Source organism: Cetorhinus maximus, chromosome 17, assembly GCF_964194155.1.
Source record: "Cetorhinus maximus chromosome 17, sCetMax3.hap1.1, whole genome shotgun sequence".
In the NCBI taxonomy this organism is placed as follows: Eukaryota; Metazoa; Chordata; class Chondrichthyes; order Lamniformes; family Cetorhinidae; genus Cetorhinus; species Cetorhinus maximus.
The window spans coordinates 37,787,625-37,812,374 of NC_135895.1; the positions used below are offsets into that span (position 1 = coordinate 37,787,625).

Consider the following 24,750-nt stretch of genomic DNA (forward strand, 5'->3'; position numbering starts at 1 on the left):
AGATAGTCCTACGCAGGTCCTTCTTTAGTGATGGCGCCTTTGAATAAAGTCTATAAGGCCGTGTTGTGTGGCGGGAATTGTTGTTGCTGTAGATCACCGAGCGGAATCTAGCGTGGGTAATGTTTAACCGTGAAATTTCATCAAATATTCATCTGCCTGTTATCTTTGGGTTTATCATTAGACCCTGAAGAGATGTGGTGCAGTAAGTCCTGGTGGTGACTGCTGCAATATTTCACACATTGTTTATGCACCCTGAAACACATGAAAGCCTCGCTAGACAGCTTTATAGTGGAAAACAGAGCCAAAGTTTCAATAATGGTGACTCCTGACGTTTTTTCCTAGGCCCACCCGAACAGGATATTTAGGATTTTCATCTTTTCAAAACTATTATGTTTGGAGAGCTAGTTGAACTGCATGATAATAGGGTCAATTTCTCTTGGTTATAGGTCTTAACGGGCAGAAAAATTCAAGGTGATGCATTAAAAGCACCACAAAACAATTAGTAGTGAAAACTGGACTTTTCTTCCAGCTGTGTGCAAACTGGCATCGGCACTTTTAAGTATGTTGAACTAGGAAAGGCAATCCTAATTTGTATTTTTTTCTTTATTTCATGGGATTTGGGTGTCACTGGCAAGGCCAGCATTTGTTGCCGATCCCCAATTGCTCTTGAATTGGCTTGCAAGGATATTTAAGAGGGTAGTTAAGAGTCAATTACATTGCTGGGTCAGGAGTCAGGGTAAGGATGGCAGATTCCCTTCTCTAAAGGACATTAATGAACCAGATGGGTTTGTACAGCAATCAATGATAGTTACGTGGTCACCATTACTCAGGCTAGCTTTCAATTCCAGATTTATTAATTGAATTTAAATTCCACCAGCTGCTCTGATGGGATTTGAACCCACACCCAAGATCATTAGCCTGGGCCTCTGGATTACTAGTCCAGTGACATTATCACTATATAATCATCTTTTGCAATTAATAACACAAATATGGAGAGAGTTGGAACCATATGTGTTTAAAGCACAGAAGCAAAGCTATTCTGCCCATTGTAGCTCTACCAGCTGTTTGCTAACATAATCCAATTGTTTTCCACATATCCTTGAGTCTTTATCATTTTCAAATATTTGATCAATTTGCTCTTAAAGGATGCAACTACCTCTTGTGGCATATCATTCTCTGCTGCAACAACATCTGTGTGAAGACATTTCTGTTAACTCACCAGTTAAATATGCTGCAGTGCACAAGTGTATGTATTAATGTCATTTCATGTGCACATTTTAAATTATCCTTTGATTAAAAAGATATTGAGCTATTCAGGAAACATTTTAGTGCCCATTGGGTTAAAGGAAATAAAACTTGCATTTACATAGTGCAGTTCACTCCTTCAGGATATTCCAAATCACTTCATAGGCAATGAAGTACTTTTGAAGTACAGTAACTATTGTAATGTAGGCAAGTGTTCTCTGTGATTTTGCGCTCAAATTTTTTGCGTGGCTATTGAATCCCCTACCTTCATGGTTCGGAGGTGGGTCTACTAACACTTAGATGAGGCTGCTATTTTTAAAGACAGAATGATAAAACTGAATGCAGGACTAACTTTAGGATTATTGGACCAGCTTTGCTATGCATAGGCAATTGCTAGAATCCATGAAATGCATCCAGCAAATGTTCAACCTGGAATTGGTAATGACCTTTTTATTCTTCACTTCTGTCAGGAATAACGTTCATTTCAGGAGATGCAGGGCGAATACATTGTCTTCCAATATTTGCTCTTATGTTCTAAGCTTTCTTCATCATTGAATGGGATTACACAATTTTGAACATGTTTTTCTCCAGAGAATATACTGTAATGAGCAAGTTGAGAACTGCAGTGAAGGTTAGAAAAACATCATTAAAAAGAAAAGAAAGCCTGAAAAACTCTCCACAGAGGAAGAGGTTATGTCAGGAACAGATGAAAGAAGGTGGGTAATAAAGTTTGAAATTGTTGCTAATGATTTCAGTTAATTTTTTTTCCCAATCATCTTCTTTTACTGCTTCTAGTTGCACTGATTTTTGTAGTTTTCTGAAATTTATGTGCTTTCTCTTTTTATGTGAGAGCTCTTTTTGTTTCCTTGTGTGTTCATGAAAGCAACGAATTCAGTGCACTCAAAATCCTTCTCGTGCAGCTTCAGATCAGGAATAATGTGGGAAAAGAGCACCTCCAGTCTTCATGGAGATATTTCCATTTCTCATCCCAGTCATTTTAACGGGTTCTGAAGGATGTTGCTAATTTTATGCCAGTCTCTGGGCAGTTTCGTGATGTGGACTTACACTCACTGGGATCTTTGTTATTGCCCATGATCATTTCATGCAATATATCCAGCCATCAAAAAGAACTGCATTTCACTTGATTAGATTCAAAGATAGATTGTGGAGTGGCACCATTGCTCTCATGCTGCTTCCCAGAAATGCACAGATTTGTGTTCTCTTTTAGCACAATAGAATTTCTAACTGTATTAAAAGCTGTCACAAAATGCTGTCCTGACAGTAGTCAGGTACCCAGTTTTGGTTATGTCCTGTGTCAGATGTTTCCAGTTGTGGAATACCTTTGCATTTTTGACTAAGGGATGGGCAAATTGGGATTGTGCCAGAAGAGGCAGTGTCAGGGTCAGCAGAACAAAAATGGGGCAGAATATGTTTGGTGGCATTTAAAATTGGAGGGGGGAGAATATGGGTGATGGTTGGTTGAACAAGTGTGATAAGGGTCAAGGAGGAAGGTGAAAGGTGGTGTTACATCTACAATGAAACAGGGCTATTTGAGAGCTGGTTTTTTTTGCACAACATGAGACTGCTTTAGAAAAAAATCTGGAAAAAAGTGCAAAACTTAGGGCTCAAGCATGTCAATGGGTGAATACTGTCTGCCAAACAGATCATTCTTGGCCCCATGACTGTAACAGGCACTAAAATTAATAGCTTGTTAGAGGAATAAAAATCCTAGTCTGCTTAGCAAACCAATGAGGTTTTGTTTATTTGAGAACCATTTGTTTTGGTTTAAAACTGTATTTTCCTCTGGGGCAAAAGCGCTACTCCATATGTTTAACTGGAATTACAACTAGCTTCACCAAGTTTGACCATGTATCTCACTCCCGATACCCCCTGACATTGGAAATGTGTTTATCTTCAATGTGGCTTGCACATAACCTATATATTTATAATAACTGCCCAGTGTTCTGGTTTTTGTTTTCTTTATTGCCTTTACAGAGTCACCCAGGATTGTACCTGTCAAGGAAATAGGCTACCATTCTTTTAAGGATCTTACTGAAATCCATTCCTTTAGGGCGAGCCTGCTGTCCTGGTATGATAAAAGCAAACGAGAGTTACCTTGGAGGAGAATGGTACGATCTGAGTGTCCAAATTCCCTCTCCCCCTATATTGTTCAAATTGAGGTCTGTTGTTTTGGAGTGTTTTATTTCATTAATGCCACATTTTATTTCTAGGCTGTGATAGAGTCTAATTTGAACAAAAGGGCTTATGCAGGTATTGTGAACTCTATTTTTGTTATCATTTTCTGCTTCATTCCATTGCTTTTGCTTTTTGTTCTTGTGTCTCCCTTTCCTGACCAAGAGGCAGGATGGTGACCTGTTTCAGGGCCTCTGTCAATGTTACCGATTAACGGGAACAAGAAAGTGTGAGTTTACTCTTCTTTGTTGCAGGGCTTGGCGCTTGCTCACCACCACCACACCCCCCAGCCCTCCCAGTGACCAGCTTTGATCAAATCCTCGTAATGAAAGCAATTTCCAATTTCAATACTGACAAAATACAATGTAGCTATTTATGGTTAACCTCTTCTGCCAGGTGCTGAGGTTATCAGTGAATGCTTGTTTTTAGCTTCCCTCATTGCGATCTTTACAATGCCATGCTCTGTCTGTGTTGCACATTTTCCCTGGCCACTATTTAATGATCACCCACCAAGAGGTGTACTTTGTGATCCTCCTTTCACTATAAATACTAACATTTAATCATTAAGTTGTTCTGAATGTTCTCACTTTTACAGGTCCCTTTGCTCGTTTTACCTTTCTACAGCCTCTGCTGCAAGGCACTGCCAATGCTATTCTGGCAGCTGGAAAGTGTGTGAGAGCTGCTTAATTACTGATTTTCCTCTGAGTTTCCTCTCCAAGAGAAAATAGTTGGCTTCCTGACAGCCCTTCTCCCAATAGCACTTCTGAGATCATAAGCATTACTGGGGTTTATCTCAGATCATCTCTGCATCTGTTGTAGGCGAATCACAGAATCACACAGTGCAGAAGAGGCTCTTCGGCCCATCGAGTCTGCACCGACACATAAGAAACACCTGACCTACCTACCTAATCCCATTTACCAACACTTGGCCCATAGCCTTGAATGTTATGATGTGCCAAGTGCTCATCCAGATACTTTTTAAAGGATGTGAGGCAACCTCTCCACCACCCTCCCAGGCAGCGCATTCCAGACTGTCACCACCCTCTGGGTAAAAAAGTTTTTCCTAACATCCCCCCTAAACATCCTGCCCCTCACCTTGAACTTGTGTCCCCTCGTGACTAACCCTTCAACTAAGGGGAACAGCTGCTCCCTATCCACCCTGTCCATGCCCCTCATAATCTTGTAGACCTCGATCAGGTTGCCCCTCAGTCTTCTCTGCTCCAACGAAAACAACCCAAGTCTATCAAACCTCTCTTCATAACTTAAATGTTTCATCCCAGGCAACATCCTGGTGAATCTCCTCTGCACCTCCTCCAGTGCAATCACATCCTTCCTATAATGTGGTGACCAGAACCACACACAGTACTCCAGCTGTGGCCTCGCCAAAGTTCTATACAACTCCAACATGACCTCCCTACTTTTGTAATCTATGCCTCGATTGATAAAGGCAAGTGTCCCAAATGCCTTTTTCACCACCCGACTAACATGCTCCTCCGCCTTCAGAGATCTATGGACACACACGCCAAGGTCCCTTTGTTCCTCAGAACTTCCTAGTGCCATGCCGTTCATTGAATACTTCCTTGTCAAATTACTCCTTCCAAAGTATCACCTCGCACTTTTCAGGGATAAATTCCATCTGCCACTTATCTGCCCATTTGACCATCCCGCCTATATCCTCCTGTAGCCCAAGACACTCAACCTCACTGTTAACCACCCGGCCAATCTTTGTGTCATCCGCAAATTTACTAACCCTACCCCCCACATAGTCATCTATGTCGTTTACATAAATGACGAATAATAATGAATTAATTGATTTGCCAATATAAGTCAACAACTCCATTATCGTTATATCATGCAACTAACAGGATGGTCAAAGGCAAAGTCGATGATCCATGGTCTTTTGCCTAGCAATTGCAATCTTCCTCTAAGTCTTTCTTTTTTATGTAAATGTTCTGATGTTTTAAAATCCTATCCTCCTTCACAGTTTGGGTGTCTGAGATCATGTTGCAGCAAACACAGGTTGCCACTGTAATCAACTACTATAACAAATGGATGCAGGTAAAAAGAAAATTCTGATTGCCCTCATTCTGAGAATAGTTTTGGCTGATGCAGGCAGCACAAGTCTTAATATCCTGTCACTGCTTTCACTTTCAGAGATGGCCGACCTTGCAGGATCTCACTAAAGCCACCCTGGAGGTAAAAGGTGCTTTGGTCATCTGTTTGTATTAATTTCTGTTAGCTAACAGACTTTTAAAAAGTATTTTATTGAACAAATGCTATGAATTAATTTTTCCAAAGGCTTCTTTTAATTTGTATTAATGTTGCAGAGATTATATTCTCAAAGCAAAGCACTTTATTCTTTCTAAATGAAAGACCTCACACAGTGAATTAGGTAACAGCAGTTTGTAAAGCTCTCTGTTTATATTTGCCCATTCCCAGCAGAATAGCTAGCATCAGGGGTATGCTCATGCTTTCTATAAAGTTAGATCTTGTATGCAAAGTAATTTGGAACAGTATGTCCAAGCTGGACGATTGATCCATTTGTTATCTGGATTTAAGCAAAGAATTTCTCCAATGTGTCCATAATCACTTTAGAAGACTATTAATAGCTGTCACATCAGATGCTTTTGAACAGACTTGAGTATGAAGCATGTTTATTCACTGTTGTCATTAACTGAAGTAAGTAGCGATAGTGAATTGTTGAAGTCAGTCCAAACAACACAGCAGCTTTAAACCAGTTTATGAAAGGGTTAAACACATCCAGTTGCGTGGTTTTGATTTGTTTTCTTTGCAGATGTTTCTTACAGGCTAAAACTGATATATCAAAACTGCCTCACTCTTGTATCTATAAATCCCTTGAAATAGTCTTACCTTTGAATAATTTGTTTGCAAGAAACCTGTACCTTCCTCGAATGATGAATAATGAACTTGTTTATGTACTCAAGAGCATGCCAGTGGCCACCTGTAGTGGCTGATTTGATTAGGTTATATTGCAGTGAACAAGCTAGTTATTTCTAGCACTTGAGTTTGCTTGGTAACTGTTTAGCAACAGATGTGTGCATTTAGATAATCAGCTGTGTTAACTGTTCTTTTTACATGTATACTTCCTGCAGAGGCAACAGAATAGAAGCCATTCTCCCAGTATGTAGTGGTAGAAACTATTTTCAGTGTCGTGCCTTTATTAATTTATTTTTACACTCGGAAATACAATACAAACAGAGAAAACCTCTTTTAAAAAATTTGTCTTAAGCGCTGATGAATTCAGACCTGAATCTTTTATGAAATTATGAAGCATGACTCATCACTCATTTCTACAGAGGAAACCGTTAATCTAGAGTTAATTCAATAATCTGGCCTTGCAGGCATCATCACTAAAATTCAAGTCATTCTTTTGATATTTTCACTCTGGTTCTTTCGTGGAATAATGTAATAAATTTTCATCTCAATGCCATTCTTGCAGGAAGTTAATGAAATGTGGTCAGGACTTGGATATTATTCCAGAGGAAGAAGATTACATGAAGGAGCACGAAAGGTATCAGAGGCATTTTTACACAACTGGTACAGTTAATATCCTTTCATCTGTGCCTTTATTTAAGAAAAAAATTGGTTGTCAGCAATTTGGTTGAAGAGGAATTTTTAAATATATATCAAGATATTAACAATATTCAGGTGGCACACTGTGATATGTGTAGTAGAGTTGTTCTGGCCTATTCTGCCTCTCTGCGTGACCAGATTCAGAGCAGTGTTGCAGGAGATGTCTGAATGACACCTGTCCCATACTTGAACCATGGATGGTGTCTACTACCAAGACATGCTAGAAAGAGGAAAAGACTTGATTAAAGTCCTGTAAAGTTATGCAATCTTTTTCTGTTTGCCTCTCCTCATAGGTTTTGTCAGAATGCAAAGGTGAGATGCCAAAGAGTGCAGAGGAGCTACAAAAGCTGCTCCCTGGGGTTGGGAGGTACACAGCCTCTGCCATTGCCTCAATCGCATTTGGACAGGTGAGGAAACAACATATCCAGGCAATTTCTATCCAAGTGCGCAGCTAATTTCCCATATTTGCTGTCAAGTTTATTCCATAAGTATATCCATATTGGTAAACCCTCTTATTCCCGGGTGGGAGGGGGGTATGAACAAGACTTTATTGTGAAAACTATACTGACTTGGTACTGTAAGATTTGTCATCTTTTAGTAATCGAGGACTCTGACATAGGAAAAGACTTTACTGTCAGGTACTCATCAGAAAAACCCAATTCCATTTTCAATTTTAAAATAAGTAAATGCACTGTAAGGTATTGATTCTCAATGTCTAGGATGATCATAAATATAGAGCTAGCTGATGTTAGTCATTCACCCTTGGAGCTCAAAATAAAGCTTTACCATGGAATTGTATTCAAGCAAGAATCAGAGAACGAGTGAGGAGGAGGAATGAAAAAAACAAAAGATTGAATTTTAAGCATAGCAAAACCGAGTGATGTTGCAGAAAAGCTTTCTTGTTGTACTTCAAGAAAGAAAGACTTGTATTTAAATAGTGCCTTTCATGACCATAGAAGGCTCCAGAGCATTTTACAGCACTTTTGAATTATAGTCGCTCTTGTAATGTAGGAAACAAGGCAGCCAATTTCTACATAGCAAGCTCCCACAAACAGAAATGTGGTAATTGGGTTGATCAAGAGAAAAATATTGGCCAGGACACCAGGGATAGCTGCCCTGCTCTTCTTTGAAATAGTGCCACGGGATATTTTACATCTACCTGAGAGAGCAGATGGGGCCTTGGTTTGACATCTCATCAGAGGAATATTTTTTCCAAGTTAAAACCCTTAGAATAATAGACCTTGACTGATAGAATCTTTCCACCCTGGCCTATGAAACAAAAGTCTAAAGCACCATGTCACAATGACAGGAGCACAATAGGCACAAAGGTACCTGCAAAATATGTAATACATTAAGAGAAAAAAATCAATTGATTGTGAATTACATTTTGTAAAATACTTCATTCACTGATGTGGCCCTAAATCATTATGAACTATTTATTCTCTTTTAATACACCCAAAAACCTCATCTTTCTGCTGGAAAAATTAGCAATGGAGGTTTGAACTTGATGCTTTGCTTCTTGTAGGTAACTGGAGTGGTAGATGGGAATGCAGTACGAGTGCTGTGTCGTTCTAGAGCGATTGGAGCGGACAGCACTAGCTCAGCAGTGACAGAAGCACTTTGGTAAGATTCACTTTTCTCTTACTGATGTAATATATGCACTGACTAGTGACACGTTAAGATTTTAAAGAGGTAAATGTCCCTTTTGTTTTTTCTGATTTTATTTTTTTTACAATTCCCCCCACCCCCTGCCAAAACCTACCTACCATTACTCTCCAGGGTGGGTGTTATGTTTGCAGGCCTCTGACAAAACTGTTCAGTGAGAGAGCGAGCTAGTGTAACTCGGACAATTTTTTAAGCTAGTTTTCACTTCAGGGCAGCACTTTCCAAAACAGTGAGTAATGTTGGGAACTCATCTGTGGAGAATTTTGCTCCTCTCTATAGTGATTGCTGTACAACTTGGTCTTTGTGAAAAGCTGGGAGCGGTTAAAAGCTGTATGTGAAAAAGTCAACTTTTCATTACCGACTGCATCATTGTTTACCTAGTTCCAATTTGAATTTTCTCCCCTTGTTACATCATATGTTTAGCATTCCCAGGCTGGAAGGATAGGCAGACTGTCTGTTTGCAGGTGGCATGGAGATGTGTGAATCAGATTGAAAGTTTCCTCTTCATTACCACTGGATCCCCAACCACATCCTCCACCCCCACCCCAGCCCCGGGCTGCATGTGGGAAGAATGTTTGGAGCTATTTTTCCTATCCCTTGCTCAAAGGCAAGGTTGAGATTTGGATGTAATTATGCAGAATGTTTTCCTTTGCTTTGTGTGTAATGAAGTTGTAAACCTACTTTTCATAATGCACAGCACTCACAAAATTTTTCCCCAAATGTAGATTTTTACCTTTGGATCTTTTAAGATCATCCTATCCTAAAATTCCAGCTTACATGTCATAAATCACTTTCGTTGGCGAGGGTCAGCTTCCCATACCTTTGGGAGTGTTTATCCTCGCCGTACAAACAATGTAATCTTTTGGTAACAAAGCAGGAAAGCAAACAGCAAACTCTGTTTGATAATTGTTATTGGCTACTGGAGCATTATCTGCCTCCATAACATCTCACTTCAATGTTTGAAACCAGTATCCTGCTCACAGATATGCAGTTTGAGTTCTGCCAGTCCCAGAACTCAATGCAGCCTTGATCTAAAGATGGTCATGACCTGAATTCTAGAAGTGAAGTGAGAATGACTACCTTTGATTCATGTCAGCATTCAGCAAAGTATGGCACCAAGCAGCCTTAGTAAAACTGATGTCCATGGGGGACCAGAGGGAAAATTCTTCAATGGCTGGAGTCATACTTGGCACTAAGGAAGATAGTTGTGATTGTTGGAGGCGCATCATTTCCGATCCAGGACATTGCTGCAGGAGGTGCTCAGGGCAGTGACCTAAACCTAACTATCTTTCGCTGTTTCACCATAGGGTCAAAATAATTAGCTGTCATGAATTTAACTGAACAAAGCATGCAATCTTATTTGATCCAAGTTAGCTTGGCTTATCTCCTGAAGCCTATCGTATGAAAACTAATTGAAATAGGCCTTGAAACCTTGGACTCAAAGTAAACTTGATACTGAGATCTGAAACACTTTTTTTAACTGCATATATACAATAGCTGATTCAAAAAGATATCTACTGATGAGAGTCCAAAAATGCTTAGTTTATGAGAGTCCCTTGATATGTATATTCTAAACTACTCTTTATGGTCTTGTTTCACTATAGGACGCTGGCCAATATCTTGGTGGACCCAGTTAGACCGGGAGACTTTAACCAGGCTATTATGGAGCTGGGTGCTACCATCTGTACTCCCAAAGCTCCAATTTGTTCTGACTGCCCTGTTCAGACCCACTGTAGAGCTTACCAACAGGTGTGTTTTGAAAGAGATAATGCGACTGACTGTGGCACATAAAGTGGACACTAATAAATAACTTTTGTATAAATAACCAAGGAAAAGACCTGTATAACTATGGTTTACTTCACTAGATTGTATCATTCGTGAGCAAATGCAAAGTAAACCCCCAAGACCACAGCTCCCCTGGAGTGCCATCCTAAAACTACCAAAGCACTCAGCAGCTCTACCCAGTTCCCAAACTTCCCACTACTAGAACTCACTGCCTATTTACCTGAAACATCTTCCTACTATATTTCTTTTTGGGCATTAAAAGCTGCAAGAGATAAAATTATCCAAGTAGTTAAACTAGCTATTAATAGTCACTCAGTAACGCCTTGGTATGTTGTAAGCTTTTCATAGTGCTGGTAAGGAATATTGGGGTAGTGTCAAGGGAACTTTACCCTGTATCTGAGCCCTGCTAAACATCTCCTTCCTGGTCTTCAGGTTGTGCTGGGCAAAAAGTGGAAGAAGTTTTCATTCTCAGGAATTGACATTTTGGGTTTGAGTTTTGTGTTTGCTCAATTTTGTCATCCATGTGAAAATTAAGCCTGGAGACCCTAAGCTGCTTCAAGAACTGCATAATGTGGGAGGGGTGAAAGAGAATGATAAACACTAGCTAATTTGTTATGTTATCAGCTCTGTGTATAGTTATGTTTCCTACTTTACAACAGTGACTACACTTCATTGCCTATAAAGCACTTTGAGATATTCTGAGATCGCAAACGGTGCTATATAATTACTAACCTTTCTTCTATTGATGGTATATTTCAGGTTATAAAGGAGGAGGAAGCAGTCTCAAAGAGACTTCTGGGTAATAGCATGTCAAAAGTCTCCGGCACCCCAGATATTGAAGAATGTGGTAAGAACCAATAAATACTGAACAATATTATTTATAATTTACTGTATGTTATATTAAAACATTTTGAACACAAGAACATGTTGTACAGTAAGTCCCCGCTTAACATTGGCTCACTTAACATTATTTTACTTTAACATTGTTAATAAAGTAGTGTTAATATATCCATTTAATGCTGGCAGTTTCACTATTAATGTCATTTGCCACAGACTTCTATTCTGTGGCCTGTCTGCTAACATGACCTTTCCTGCAATGCTCCTTCTGCTGCCCTCAGTCCCTCTTCTCCTCGCCTCCTGCCTTCGCCTCCTGGCGTTCCTTCCCAGCCTTGTCTCCCGCCGTTGCTTTCCTCCGGCATTGTCTGCTCGCCACTCTCTCCTCCAGCCCTTGCCTTCCAGCCTCACCTCCTGGCAAAGTCTCCCACCATTGCTTCCGTCCAGCGTTGCCTGCTCCCCGGCCTTGCCTCTGTTCTTAACTTGGTCCCTGGAATCTGTTCTTCAGTTGCTCCTGGCTCCTGTTCTGAACTCACATTGAAGTCCTGGGCTCCATCTAGTCGCAGAAGTTGGTCAGTGCAGGTAGTCCTGGGGCTTCAGCTGCTACTTGCACCAACCAACTTCTGCCATTAGATGGAGCCTGGTCAATCTATAGGTACTGTAGGTGAGTGTAATTTTAAAAAATATTGTATATTGTATTTCTTTTGTACTTAGTTTGCAAAATAAAATGCATCACTATTTCAGCTAGGAATGCACAGTGCTGTACATGTATTGTACAGTGTTTCAACTTGTACATTGTTTTTTCTGGGCGAGAAATGTCCGAAGGAACCAAACTCTGGCTTTAACGTTGACTCCCATGGGAACCTATGATTCACTTAAAGTTGTTTCACTTAAATTCACAATTTTCAGGAACGCAACCACAACTTCATATGAGGAAACTCATTTCAGACAAAAAACAATTTAGAATTTTGAGTGGTATTTTTTCAGATTCATGGAACCATAGAAAGGTTACGGTGCAGAAAGAGGACTTCAGCCCATCGTGTCTGCACCGGCCAAAAAGTGAAAAAAGAAACTAGCCGCTCATTTTAATCCCACTTTCTAGCATCTGGTCCATAGCCTTGCAGGTTATGTGCTGCCAACAATGTAGATCCAGGTATCTTTTAAATGAGTGAGCGTTTCAGCCTCAACCACCAACTTAGGCAGTGAATTCCAGACACCCACCACCCACTAGGTGAAAAGGTTTTTCCTCATGTCCCCTCTAACCCTTCTACCAGTCACCTTAAATTTATGCCCCCTTGTAATTGACCCCTCAGCTAGGGGAAACAAGTCTATCCTGTCTACCCTATCTAAGCCCCTCATAATTTTGTACACCTCAATTAGGTCACCCCAGCCTCATTTGTTTTAAGGAAAACAACCCTAACCTATCCAATCTCTCCTCATAGCTGCAGTTTTCGAGCCCTGGCAACATTCTTGTAAATCTCCTCTGCACTCTCTCCGGAGCAATTATGTCCCCCTGTTATGACTGATGCAGTTAGTAAAGCGGAGTTATTTTTAAAAACCCAGAAGGAAACTTTAAACAACTGTCATAACCAATAATTTTAAATGTTATGTTTGAGATGCGACTCTAAAATCAGGAATCAGACCACTAGTTCTTGAGGGTTTACATTAAACTAAATGAAACATTTTATTAATTTACACAGGTTAAAATATATATACACATGGCTACAAATTACTACTATCATAACTTTTAACAAATTCCCAAACTACTGTCCATTAAGGCAACAGCAACCCATAGACTTAACCAAACACCAGGCAAAGCATTTTCACCATACAAATTCAAAATGAGGTTCCTTTCAGTGGGGAGCCAGTTGGAGGCTTGCAGCTGCCTTTTGATCTTACATTGCCTCTGCCTGCACACCTGGAAACTACTGAAGTTATACCTACCATCACTGATTGAATTCAAATTCTCATTGTCTCACCAGTCTCTTTGAACTTTACCTTTTAACAATGAAACCCCATTGATTGTACCAATTTTATTAGTAATATAAACATATTGTTTGGTAGCTGTTAGAAAGGTGTCAAGTTTTCACCCCACTTTTTGAATGCTCTATTTAGAAAATGCAAATGCACACTATCTCTCTTACATATCAAAACTAGTACATATCAAAACACCCAAACTAGCTGGCTTTAATCCATTTAAGAAATACCCATAGACTAACCTCTATTTTAAAAGAAAAATATTTTCCACAATATTATATACATTAATAGCACTTCATGACACCTTCCTATAATGTGGTGGCCAGAATTGTACACAAAATTCCAGCCTTGGCCTAACCAGCGTTTTATGGAGTTCCATCATTACATCCCTGCTTTTGTATTCAATACCTCGCCCAGTAAGGGAAAGCATTCCATATGCTTTCTTGATCACCTTGTCCACCTGTCCTGCCTCCTCCAGGGACCTGTGGACATGCCCTCCAAGGTCTCTCACTTCCTCAACCTCTCAATAACTTCCCGTTTATTGAGTATGCCCTTGCTTTCTTTGCCCTCCCCAAATGCATTACCTCACACTTTTCTTGATTGAATTCCATTTGCCACTTCTCCGCCCACTCAACCAAACCATTGATGTCATTCTTGAGTCGACAGCTATCCTCTTCACTATCAACTACACAGCCAATTTTTCTGTCATCTGTAAATTTCCCAATCATGCCTCCCACATTTAAGTCTAAATCATTAATATATACAACAAACAGCAAGGGCCCCAACACTGAGCCCTGTGGAACACCACTGGAAACCGTTATCCATTCGCAAAAATGTCCATCGACCATTACCCTTTCTAACCTGTCACTGAGCCAATTTTGGATCCAATCTGCCATCTTCCCCTGTATCCCATCAGACCTCATTTTCCTGACCAATCTGCCATGTGGGACCTTGTCAAATGCCTTACTGAAAGCCATGTAGACAACATCCACTGCACTGCCCTCATCAATCCTCCTTGTTACTTCCTCAAAAAGTTCACCATCTTCCCCTAACAAAACCATTTTGACTATCCCTGATCAAGCCTTTCTAAGTGTCAGTTTATCCTGTCTCTCAGAATTGTTTCCAATAATTTGCCCACCACCAAAGTCATACTGACTGGCCTATAATTTTCTGGCCTACCCCTCGCATCCTTTTTAAATAATGGTACAACTTTCACAGATCTCCAATCCTTTGGTACCTCATCTGTATCTAGTGAGGATTGGAAAATGATCCTCAGAGCATTCACTATTTCCTCCCTGGCTTCCTTTAGCAGCCTGGGATACAATCCATCTGGGCCTGGTGATTTATCCACCTTCAAAGATGCCAGTCCCTCCAGTACTTCCTCTTTCACTATGCTTATTGTATCTAATATTTCACACTCCCCCTCCTTTAACTAGAATGTCTGCATCATCCCTCTCCTTAGTGAAGACAGAGACAAAGTACTTATTAAGAATCCTGCCCACATCTTCTGCATCAACCCACAAGTTACCATGTACATCTCTGATAGGCCCTACCCTTTCCTTAGTTATTCTCTTGCTCTTAGTGTACTGGTAAAACATCTTAGGATTTTCTTTGATTTTACCTGCCAATATTTTTTGTATCCTCTTTTTGTTTTCCTAATTTCCATTTTTACTTCACCTCTGTACTTTCTATACTCCTCTAGGCTTTCTACAGTATTAAGTCTTTTGTGACTGTCATAAGCTTTATTTTTCTGCTTTATCTTGGCCTGTATGCTTCTGGATAACCAGGGGGGGCCTAGATTTGGCAGTACCACCCTTTTTCTTTGTGGGGACATGTCTACATTGTGCATGTAGAATCTTGCCTTTGAATGGCTCCCACTGCTTTGACACCATTTTTCCTTCTAATAGCTGTATCCAGTCCACTCTCGCCAGCTCACCTCTCAGCTTTGTAAACTTTGTCTTCCCCTAATTTAGAACTTTTACTCCTGTTATATCTTTGTCCTTTTCCATAATGATGCTAAATCTAACTATATTATGGTCACTATCTCCAAAATGGCCCCCACTACTACTTCACCCATTTGTCCAGCTTAATTTCCTAAGGCTAAATCTAGAATTGCGCCCCCTCTTGTTGGGCTTGTCACGTGCTGGCTAAAAAAAGTTCTCTTGAATGCAGTTCAAGAATTTTCCCCTTCACACTGTTTGTATCCCAGTTGATATTAGGATAGTTGAAGTCCCCAACAATGACTGCCCTACTGTTTTTGCACTCAGAAATCTGTCTACATATTTGTTTTTCTAACTCCCATCCACTATTTGGGGGATTATAGTACACTCCTAGCAGTGTGGCTGCCCCTTTTTTATTTCTGAGCTCAACCCATATGGCCTCATTTGATGCTTCATTTAGTATATCTTCCCTGCTCACAGCTGTCATTGATTCTTTAACCAATAATGCTACACCCCCACCTTTTTTATCCCCCTCCCTATCCTGCCTGAAAACTCTAAATCCAGGGATGCTGAGTTGCAATTTTGCCTCTCCTTAAGCCAGGTTTCCATTATAGCGATGATATCGTGCTGCCATATGTCTATCTGTGCCCTCAGCTCATCGGCTTTATTTACTATGCTCCTTGCATTTACATAAATACCTTTTAACACTGCCAATTTCCTGTGCTGTACACTTTTTAACCTGTGCTGCTTCTGTCTTTGAGTCACTCACTAATTCTCCATCTCCTGTTCCCTGCTCTGAATTCACCCTCGGGTTCCCATCCCCCTGCCAACCTAGCTTTTCATTGTTTTTTAAATCCATTTCTGAGTGAAATATTGTACTAGGAGGTGGCTGAGAAAGGCCAGAAAAAAACTCATCCTTTCATTTAAAATTTTCTTTCATTTTTTTTTCTACCATCCTGAGGAAAAAAAACAGTTGTTCTCCCCAGAGCCCTAGATCTGGAACTCAATTTTTGGCGAATTACAGAAAAATTCTCCGCACTGATTCCCCCCACATTATTATTTTCTGGGAACTTCAGAATTTGCATACAATATTCAATTCACTTGGACAGGAGTCCAGCCCAGACTGATCAAATCTCAGAAGCAACTTGCTGTTGCTTGATCCAAATGCGGACAACGTGGCTCACCTTGATCCTCTATCCAGTAAGTTTCAAAGGCAGAACATGTCACTACCCGACAATACTTCATGATAGGCAAACTGTGAATATCCAGTAAAGTAATATTTCTGTTTGTTGCAGGGAGCTGCTCCTTATGCTTACCTGACAAAAAATCCTGGGTTAGTAGTCTCGGAGTAATGAATTTTCCAAGGAAACCTGCAAAGAAACCACCACGAACAGAGCGAACGCTGACGTGTGTGGTGACACGGAAGAGAAGTACTGGTGATACAGAAGAATACTTCCTAGTTCAGAGACCCAACTTTGGTACCTGTTGTCAACTGAAAACAATTTGAGTGGAGGCGGTATGGGGACAAGAGAGGGGAGAGATATTATAATTCTATTGTGTTTGCTTTTCACCACCTTGAGAGTGGTAGCAATAGTAGTAAAAGAAAGAAGTGACTTCAAGTGTACATGTCACTGGAAACAATGCCCTCTCATTTGGCATCTGAAAACGTGTTCTACTAAATCAGTGAAAGCTCCAAGAGCAGATCCACAGATTTCACAGTGCACTAAGCTGAACTCAACTGAATATCTATTTAAGTGGAGCATAGTTGTACAAATCGGGTGGGCATAAGTATGAAGCACAAGGATGTAACATGGCAAATATTGGCAGTCTCTATCAGAGGCAATAGAATGCCTTGTGTGAATAATGTGTATATATGTGTGAATAGTGTGAAGTGTTATAATATAGTAGATAACCTTATGAGGTTGTGGTTTCTCTACATTACAACATTGCCTGCAATTCAGTCTTTCTTTTATCTTTTTCCATTTTTTTTCTGCAGTTGCACAGAAACTGGAGCTTTGAAGCTATTAATTCATTGTACTATATCCTTCTGATTGTCAGGACTGTTGGCTGGAATGTGGGAGTTCCCCAGCATTCTATTGGAGGCCGAGTTGACGGAAAAGAAGCAGAAGCACATTATTTTAGATCGGCTTACAGAATTATTGGGGAGATCGGTTATGGAAGCAAATTTGCATCACCTGGGCGAGGTGAGTTTGGAAATGTTGACTGAAAGTGGAACTCGTGCTCAATTTCCAGGAGTCCAGATTTGGATTAAAACCATCAAAATATTTGAATTGAAGCCATCATTGCAGTAATAATGTTTAGCACCTAGATGTATGAATTTGATGGGTTGGTATAATATTGCATTTACTGTGTTCTACTGACATCAACCAACCAATGCACCAATTGTGTAAAGCCGAGATAGGTTAGTCATTTTATTTTTCTATTTTTTAGGTAGTACATATCTTTTCTCATATTCACCAGACCTACCAAGTGTACAGTAATTCATTTAGTGATGCAGCCATCAATACTGTGAAGCAGGAGGAGACAGAATGTCCTTCCTTCCGCTGGGTGACCAAGGCTGAGTTTCATCAATCAGCTGTGTCTACAGCCATGAAGAAGGTAAAAGCCCTGGATATGTTTAGTTGTGGAATCTGCTGAGTTGCATGAGTGAAGGAACAAAATGAGAGGGACAGGACTCCGTAGCTATGAACACTGTTGGGCTTTAAGCTTATAACTTGAGGGCTCCTTAGTGATGATTTGCTACATCTGAGCAGTTTCTTTCTGATTCACTTTGTTGATCTTCAACTGTGAGGAGATTTTTTTTTTGGGTGAAAAGGAGCTTTAATCTCTATTTTGCATTTCTTAAATGAGGACAGTACTTATACTGAAAGCATTCTTTCCTTTCCCCTGTCCATTTTTAACTTGGATAGCAGTCTGTCAATTTTGTGCACTAAATGTGGACTCTCTGAAGTCTTCAATTTAAAATTGAAGGCACAGATTTAAGGTGATTGGCAAAAGAATCAGAGGTAACATGAGAAAAAAACTCTTGGACAACAAATTGCTCAGATTTAGAATGTGCTGCCTGCTTGGGTGGTAGATACTGATTGAAAAATAGCCTTCAAAAAGGAATTGAATAAATACCTAAAGGAGAAAAAACAATGCAGTGATATGGGGAAAGAGTGGGGGACCAACTGGATTGCTCTTTGAAAGGACCAGCGTAAACTCTGACTGAATGGGCTCCTTTTGTGCTGTATTATTCCATGATTCAAAGCAACAGTGAGTGGAGGAGTGAAGGTTTCAAAATATGGAAGGAGAGAATTTAAAAATGGCCAGTACAGTTTCTGTAGTTGACCTGTATAGGGCCAACTAACTGGGCTGCAAGCTCTTTCTTAATTCATGCTATTTAATATACTAAATTTTGTTACTAAGATTCTGATCTTAAGGCTTCAACATTTTATACTTGTGGGTACACGCATCACATTACTCTACCAGAAATAAATAAGGCTCCTCTTGTTACCTTTGTAATTTGCCTGCAATATGCACCTAATCCAATTGAGAGAATGGACTGGAGGTCCGGCGGTATCTCTGTCACTGATGTTCCATAGCCCAGTACAAGCATGCCCCCGCGCCCCCCCCAATTTTAATTCAGTGTAAATGGGGATTGAGATAAGCAGTGAGCTATTTGAAGAGTTGTGGGCTTGTCCCCATGCCCTCCTACTGCGTGGAACAATATGTTTGGGCTATGACACAGTTATCTCCTAAAAGTGAGTGATTTATATCTTTGGATCGGAGTTCACAGCTTGATGTTTTAACTCTTTTCATCATACTTTCAGGTATTCAGTTTATTTAGCCAGTCGTGTATGAACGAAAAGCTGCCTGACAAGGTAACAACAACATCCTGCATTTATATAATGCCGTTAACGTAATAAGCATCCCAAGCCAGTTCACAAGGGCATTGTAAAATAAAATATGACTGGAGGAGATGACAGATGGTGGTGAGATAGAGTTGAGCTTTGGCTGCATCCAAGCGAAAACTAATGCTGTGTAAGGTAGCTGTTGCAATTTACTTTTGCATTTTCCTACTTTTGTTCACCATATTATTTTCTACACCCTCCTATTTTAGTTTGTTGTGATCATTAGGTATAGTCACGAAAGATTCACCAGCTCTTCATGGTACATTGCCATCATAAGGTACGGATAGTAGCCTACTCCTTGACTAAGTTTGTCAAATGAATATCTGAAACATGCATTCCAGGAAGGTTCTTAGTTTGATGTTTGGTTTGTGCTGAGGTAGATGGTCTTTGCTAGGTGACTTTACAGATGCAATATTTGCTCTTAGTACCACAAATTAGATGAAGGAAAATTGGTGAAGGCTACAGCTCCTCATTGCTTTCTGTGAGCCTGCACATGTGAATATTGGGTGGACAATCGATTATGATTCCCTTTATAATCAAACAAGGCTTATATATGAATAATCACAGTTTTTTTTATTAAAACAGTTTATTTAAAATTTTTGGTTAAAAGTAATACTGGTCCAATTTGCATTTTGATCCCGCTGCAGGGTAACAAGCGAGAGCGTGATTCTGAACCCAATGGGAAAGAGCGGAAAGGAAGAAAACACACCGCTCCAAAAGACAGTGGGAGGAGACAGCTCTCAATGGACAGTTTTTTCAAACCTGCAGTGAAGGAACCCCTATAGCTGGCCGGAGAGAGCAGCCAGTCAACACTTCATCTTTCACCTCATCAAGCCCAATCCAGGATAAGGCAACCTGGATAACTGCAGCTGAGGACTCCCATTGAATGCCAGCAAAGGCCAGTCTATTCCTTCAAAGGTGATGAGAAGAAAGGCTCTGTTAATGTCTGAAGAACCCCATTTACATGAAGTTAATAACATGCTATGTTATTTTTCACATTAGAGCAACATTTGTGAGTCGGTGATGTGCAAGTGTGTGCAGTCCCAAAGGATTCACAACACTAATAGCAGTCCAATAGTACAGCATTGTGCTCTATGCTCCAGGTGTCAGCTGTTTGTGATTATATTGCAGTTCACAAATAATAGCCAATTTGAGACTTGGGAATTCTTGGTCTGCCTTGTACTAAGCACTGTGCTTGCAAGATGGCTCTTTAAAATTTTTTTACATAAAATACACTGACAGTTGTTTCCTAGTAATCAATTGGGTTTTCAGTTGATAAACATTGTTCCATTACAGTTGTTATTTCTTTGGCTGGACAAGATCTCACACTGTGTGCAAATTCACTGCTTGTCACTGTTGGCCAGGACACCCATCAGAAGCCCAAATCTTGACCCAAAATGGAATACACCCCAAATTTTACTGTGAATAAAAAATTGGAGTGATTTCAAAACTCTGATTGATAGAGTACTGCAATGAATGTGAGCTCAGTGATGGAGAGAGATGGAGTGTTACATTGAGTGTGTGCTAGATGTCATGGAGAGTCCCTACAATCAGTACTGGTCATCACTGTTAGCATAAAACCCATCAAGAATAATTTTTTAAAAGTTGTTTTTGCAGTACTTAAATATCTAAGATGTTTAATCTTGGAGGTCAGATGAATGTTATAAATGGTTTTACCCAGGGTTGTAATTTTATTATTTGATTTCCCCCACTTAGTTATGTTATTGCCTTTTAATCACTCCCTAGTATCTAGTTCTCTCAAGTCTGAACTATTTGATTAGATTACAGACTTTCTTCTGTCATCGGAAGAAAAAATCCACATGGTGCGGATAAAAACTAAAATAAATTCTATAAAACATGGAACTGAAATTACTAACTAATGGGATTTTTATATATGATTTAAGTTCATCTGTTTCTTATTTTTGCTAGTATGAAGAACAGATGCAGTGCTTAACATATACTTTCAGCATGCATGGATTTTATATAAAATTGATATTTACTTCTAATTTACTGCATTTTAAAAAATATACGAACATATGAACTAGGAACAGGAGTAGGCCATCCGGCCCCTCGAGCCTGCTCCGTCATTAGATGAGATTATGGTTGATCTGATTGCGCCCTCAACTTCACTTTCTTGCCTACCCCCTATACCCTTTGACTCCTTTGTAGTCAAGAATATATCTACCTCTGCCTTAAAAATATCCAGTGACTTTGCCTTCACTGCTCTCTGGGGAAGAGAATTCCACAGGCTCACGACTCTGAGAGAAAAAATTCTCCTCATCTCCATCATAAATGGGAGACTTCTGATTTTTAAACTTTGTCCCTGAGTTCTAGCCTCTCCCGCAAGGGGAAACATCTTCTCAGCATCCAGTCTGTCGAGATCCCTCAGGATCTTATATATTTCAATAAGATTACCTCTCATTCTTCTAAACTCCAATGGATACAGGCCCAACCTGTACAACCTTTCCTCATAAGGTAACCCCTTCATCCCAGGAATCAATTGAGTGAATCTTATGAACTGCTTCAAATGCAGTTATGTCCTTTCTTAAATAAGGAGACCAAAACTGTACACAGTCTCACCAACACCCTGTACAACTGTAGCAAAACTTCCCTACTTTTAAATTGCATTCCCCTTGCAATAAACCCTAGCATTCCATTTGCCTTCCTAATCACTGGCTGTACCTGCTAACTTTTTGCGATTCATGAACCAGGATACTCTGTACCTCAGAGTTCTGCAATATCTCTCCATTTAAATAATATGCTGCTTTTCTATTCTTCCTGCCAAAGTGGACAAGTTCACATTTTCCCACATTATACTCCATCTACCAAATTTTTGCCCACTCACTTAACCTATCTATATCTCTTTGCAGATCCCTTACGTTATCTTCACAATTTACTTTCCTACCTATCTTTGTGTCATCAGGAAATTTAGCAACCATACATTCAATCCCATCATCCAAGTCATTAATATATATTGCAAATAGTTGAGGCCCCAGTTACTCTATTCCTTTTTAAGTAGCTGTAGAAACTCTTACTTTTATATTTCAAGCTAGCTTTCTCTCCTTTGTTTTCTTTAACAGTGTGCTCTCTGTTGGTGAAGTTAGGATAATCCTCAATCATCTCTCAGACAACTTAAATCTGCATTAATGCTGATACAGAGCAAAGTACTGTGGATCCTAGAAATCTGAAATAAAAACAGTAAATGCTGGAAATACTCAGCAGGACTGAGTGACTCTATGGGGAGAAAAATGGGCAGAATTTAATGCTCCCCCCCGCCCCCGGTGAGCAAGTGGTTGAGGATGCCATTTAATGGGTTGGAGAATCCTGACTCGCCCCAGTTAAGTCCAGGGCGGGAAGGTCAAGAGCAGCCTTCCAGCCTGGAGCCGATTTGAAACCCTTAAGTGGCCACTTAAGAGCCTCATCCTGCCGCCACTGTCTTCAACCAGCTGTGGGTGGGTCCGCGCCACGTGGGCAAACTGATAGGTAAAGCATGGTGAGCATCCTGTGGCCTGGTGGGAGATCCCTTCTTCTTGGGCACCCTGTGCCCAACAGTGGGACCCACAGGAAGTCATCCCCCTGCCCTTTACCACAAAACTTCTGTTCTCCCTCCTCCCCACCTCTGTCGCAGCACCTCTGATTGGATGATATCTTTTGAGGGCAGGACATGTACCCTGCAGGAGAAGCTTCTGTGGGAAATTCACAGGAGCAGGGAACCCCAATGGCAGCCAGCAGACCAATTGGGATTTAATCCTGATGGGGTTCCTGGAAATGGCCATAGAGCTGTTGCCACTGGCTCACCAACTGGTGGATGGGCTCACCATCACACCCATTAAATTTTGCCCAATGTTTCAGGTCAGCTGCTTGTCGTGCATTGTTTATACATGTATGCTGAAAGTGGTTTGTTTCTAAGAGAAAATATATGCTGCTATTTTAATCTGTGGAGCATCTTCACAACGCCTTTTTTAACCTGTATTACTCTAGACAATTTTTGTACCTTTTTAATGATCCTACTTTTACAAATAAATGCTGTGGAATATGTTTGCTTTTCTTTTTAATTCTCAATCTGAAACCTCCTAATTACAGAGCAGCACATACAGAAGGCATTAAGAAAAAAAGAAGGAATTTATATAGTGCCCTCACTATCTCAAAGCTAATGAAGTACTTTGAGGTGTAGTCACTGTTGTAATGTAGAAAACAGAAGAGGCATAACAATGTCTCAGAAACAACAATGAGATAAATAACATGATATCTTTATTTTTAGTAATATTGATTGAGGGTAAATGTTGGCCTGGATTCCAGGAGAATCCACATACACTTCAAATAATATAATGAGATCCTTTACTGCCATCTGAGAGAGCAGATGGAACCTCATCTGAAATACAGCATTTTCACATAGGAGCATCATCCTAAATTATACGCTCAGAACTCTGGAGTGGAGTTTAATCTTTCTGATTCATTGGTGAGAGTACTACCACTGAGCCAAGATTGAGACCTTATCAGCACACTTCATCATTGAAGAGGAATATTACCTCAGTTTCATGTGATTTAGTTTCTTATTAAAGGTGATCACCATTTAAAACTATGATAATGCACTTACTGATAATAATTACTTCATGCCAGCTTGGCTCAGTTGTGAAGTTCAAGTCTTGCACCAGGATTCGAGCCATAAACTGGGCTGATTCTCAACTACAGTGCTGAAGAATTTCTGCACTGAAAAACCAAGATTCTCTTTGGCACTTACAGTGGCTCAGATGGACATCTCATGATAGAATTCTTCCAGTGCCTTTCCCAACATTTCTCCCTTAAACTCACAAGGTTAACTGGCAATAACACTCTAGTACCGTTATGAACTACCAGCTTAGATTAAATGATTAAGTCTCTGGAGCGGGGCTTGAACTCAAAACCTTCTAACTCAGAGGTGAGAGTAAACCCAATGCACTGGAATTCCCTCACTGAACCCCTCTGCATATGGTCCTCCCCATCTCCTTTAAAAGCCGCCTTAAACCTATCTCTTTGCCCAAGTACTTCACTGCCAATCCTAATATCTCGATGGCTTGGCATCCATTTTCTTTTTAAGTGTGCCTCTGTACATTGGATGTTTTTCTACATTAAAGGTGTTTCATAAATTCAAGTTTTTAATTAATTTTGGTTATTTCTATTTTTCAAAGGGATCCCAATGCTGAGATTTCATCCTTTACATTTTATATTGCATGGATTTCCACTATTAATCGTATACTTCCGCTCCTTGTGCTTCAAAATAAAGGTTTTTGTGTTAGTCAAATTTCCATTTTAACAAGTTTGATGGTTATAGATACATAATACAACAAATAAGCTCATGAGCTGTTCTTCTCACTTTTGTCATGGAAATTGCTGGTTAGATGTTAGATTCCTCATTCTGGTGATGTAATTGTCTACTACTCTCCATGAGCAAGAATGCTTTCTTATTACAGGAATAGGCAGGACTATTACGTGCTGGGTTGGTGTTACTGGTTACCAGTACTTGCATATTTGTCAGGTTATTAAATCTACTCTCAAGATTACAACTGTTCTTAATAGGCTCCTGAGCATTATGCGCAGGTTGTAGGTCAGTAGAAAATGTTACT

The 24,750-nt window shown here is 40.1% G+C and overlaps 1 protein-coding gene across 3 annotated transcripts; it reads left to right on the forward strand.

Annotated features, from left to right (window-relative positions):
• Window positions 1-65: 65 nt before the first annotated feature.
• On the forward strand, window positions 66-23,185 carry mutyh (mutY DNA glycosylase). 3 transcript variants are annotated; one of them, XM_078560998.1, is made up of 16 exons: window positions 66-112; window positions 1,837-1,961; window positions 3,241-3,374; window positions 3,477-3,516; window positions 5,423-5,496; window positions 5,593-5,634; window positions 6,899-6,970; window positions 7,326-7,439; window positions 8,558-8,655; window positions 10,302-10,446; window positions 11,242-11,329; window positions 16,529-16,711; window positions 17,292-17,437; window positions 17,685-17,852; window positions 19,067-19,117; window positions 19,795-23,185. In XM_078560998.1, the coding sequence occupies exons 2-16, from the start codon at window positions 1,850-1,852 to the stop codon at window positions 19,930-19,932; spliced, it is 1,605 nt and encodes a 534-aa protein (XP_078417124.1). In that variant the 5' UTR covers window positions 66-112; window positions 1,837-1,849; the 3' UTR covers window positions 19,933-23,185. The 3 variants fall into 3 exon arrangements, with proteins under 3 accessions (XP_078417124.1, XP_078417125.1, XP_078417123.1); XM_078560997.1 differs by lacking the exon at window positions 66-112 and adding an exon at window positions 138-1,246; XM_078560999.1 differs by lacking the exons at window positions 66-112; window positions 19,067-19,117 and adding an exon at window positions 135-1,246.
• The last annotated feature ends 1,565 nt before the right edge of the window (window positions 23,186-24,750 follow it).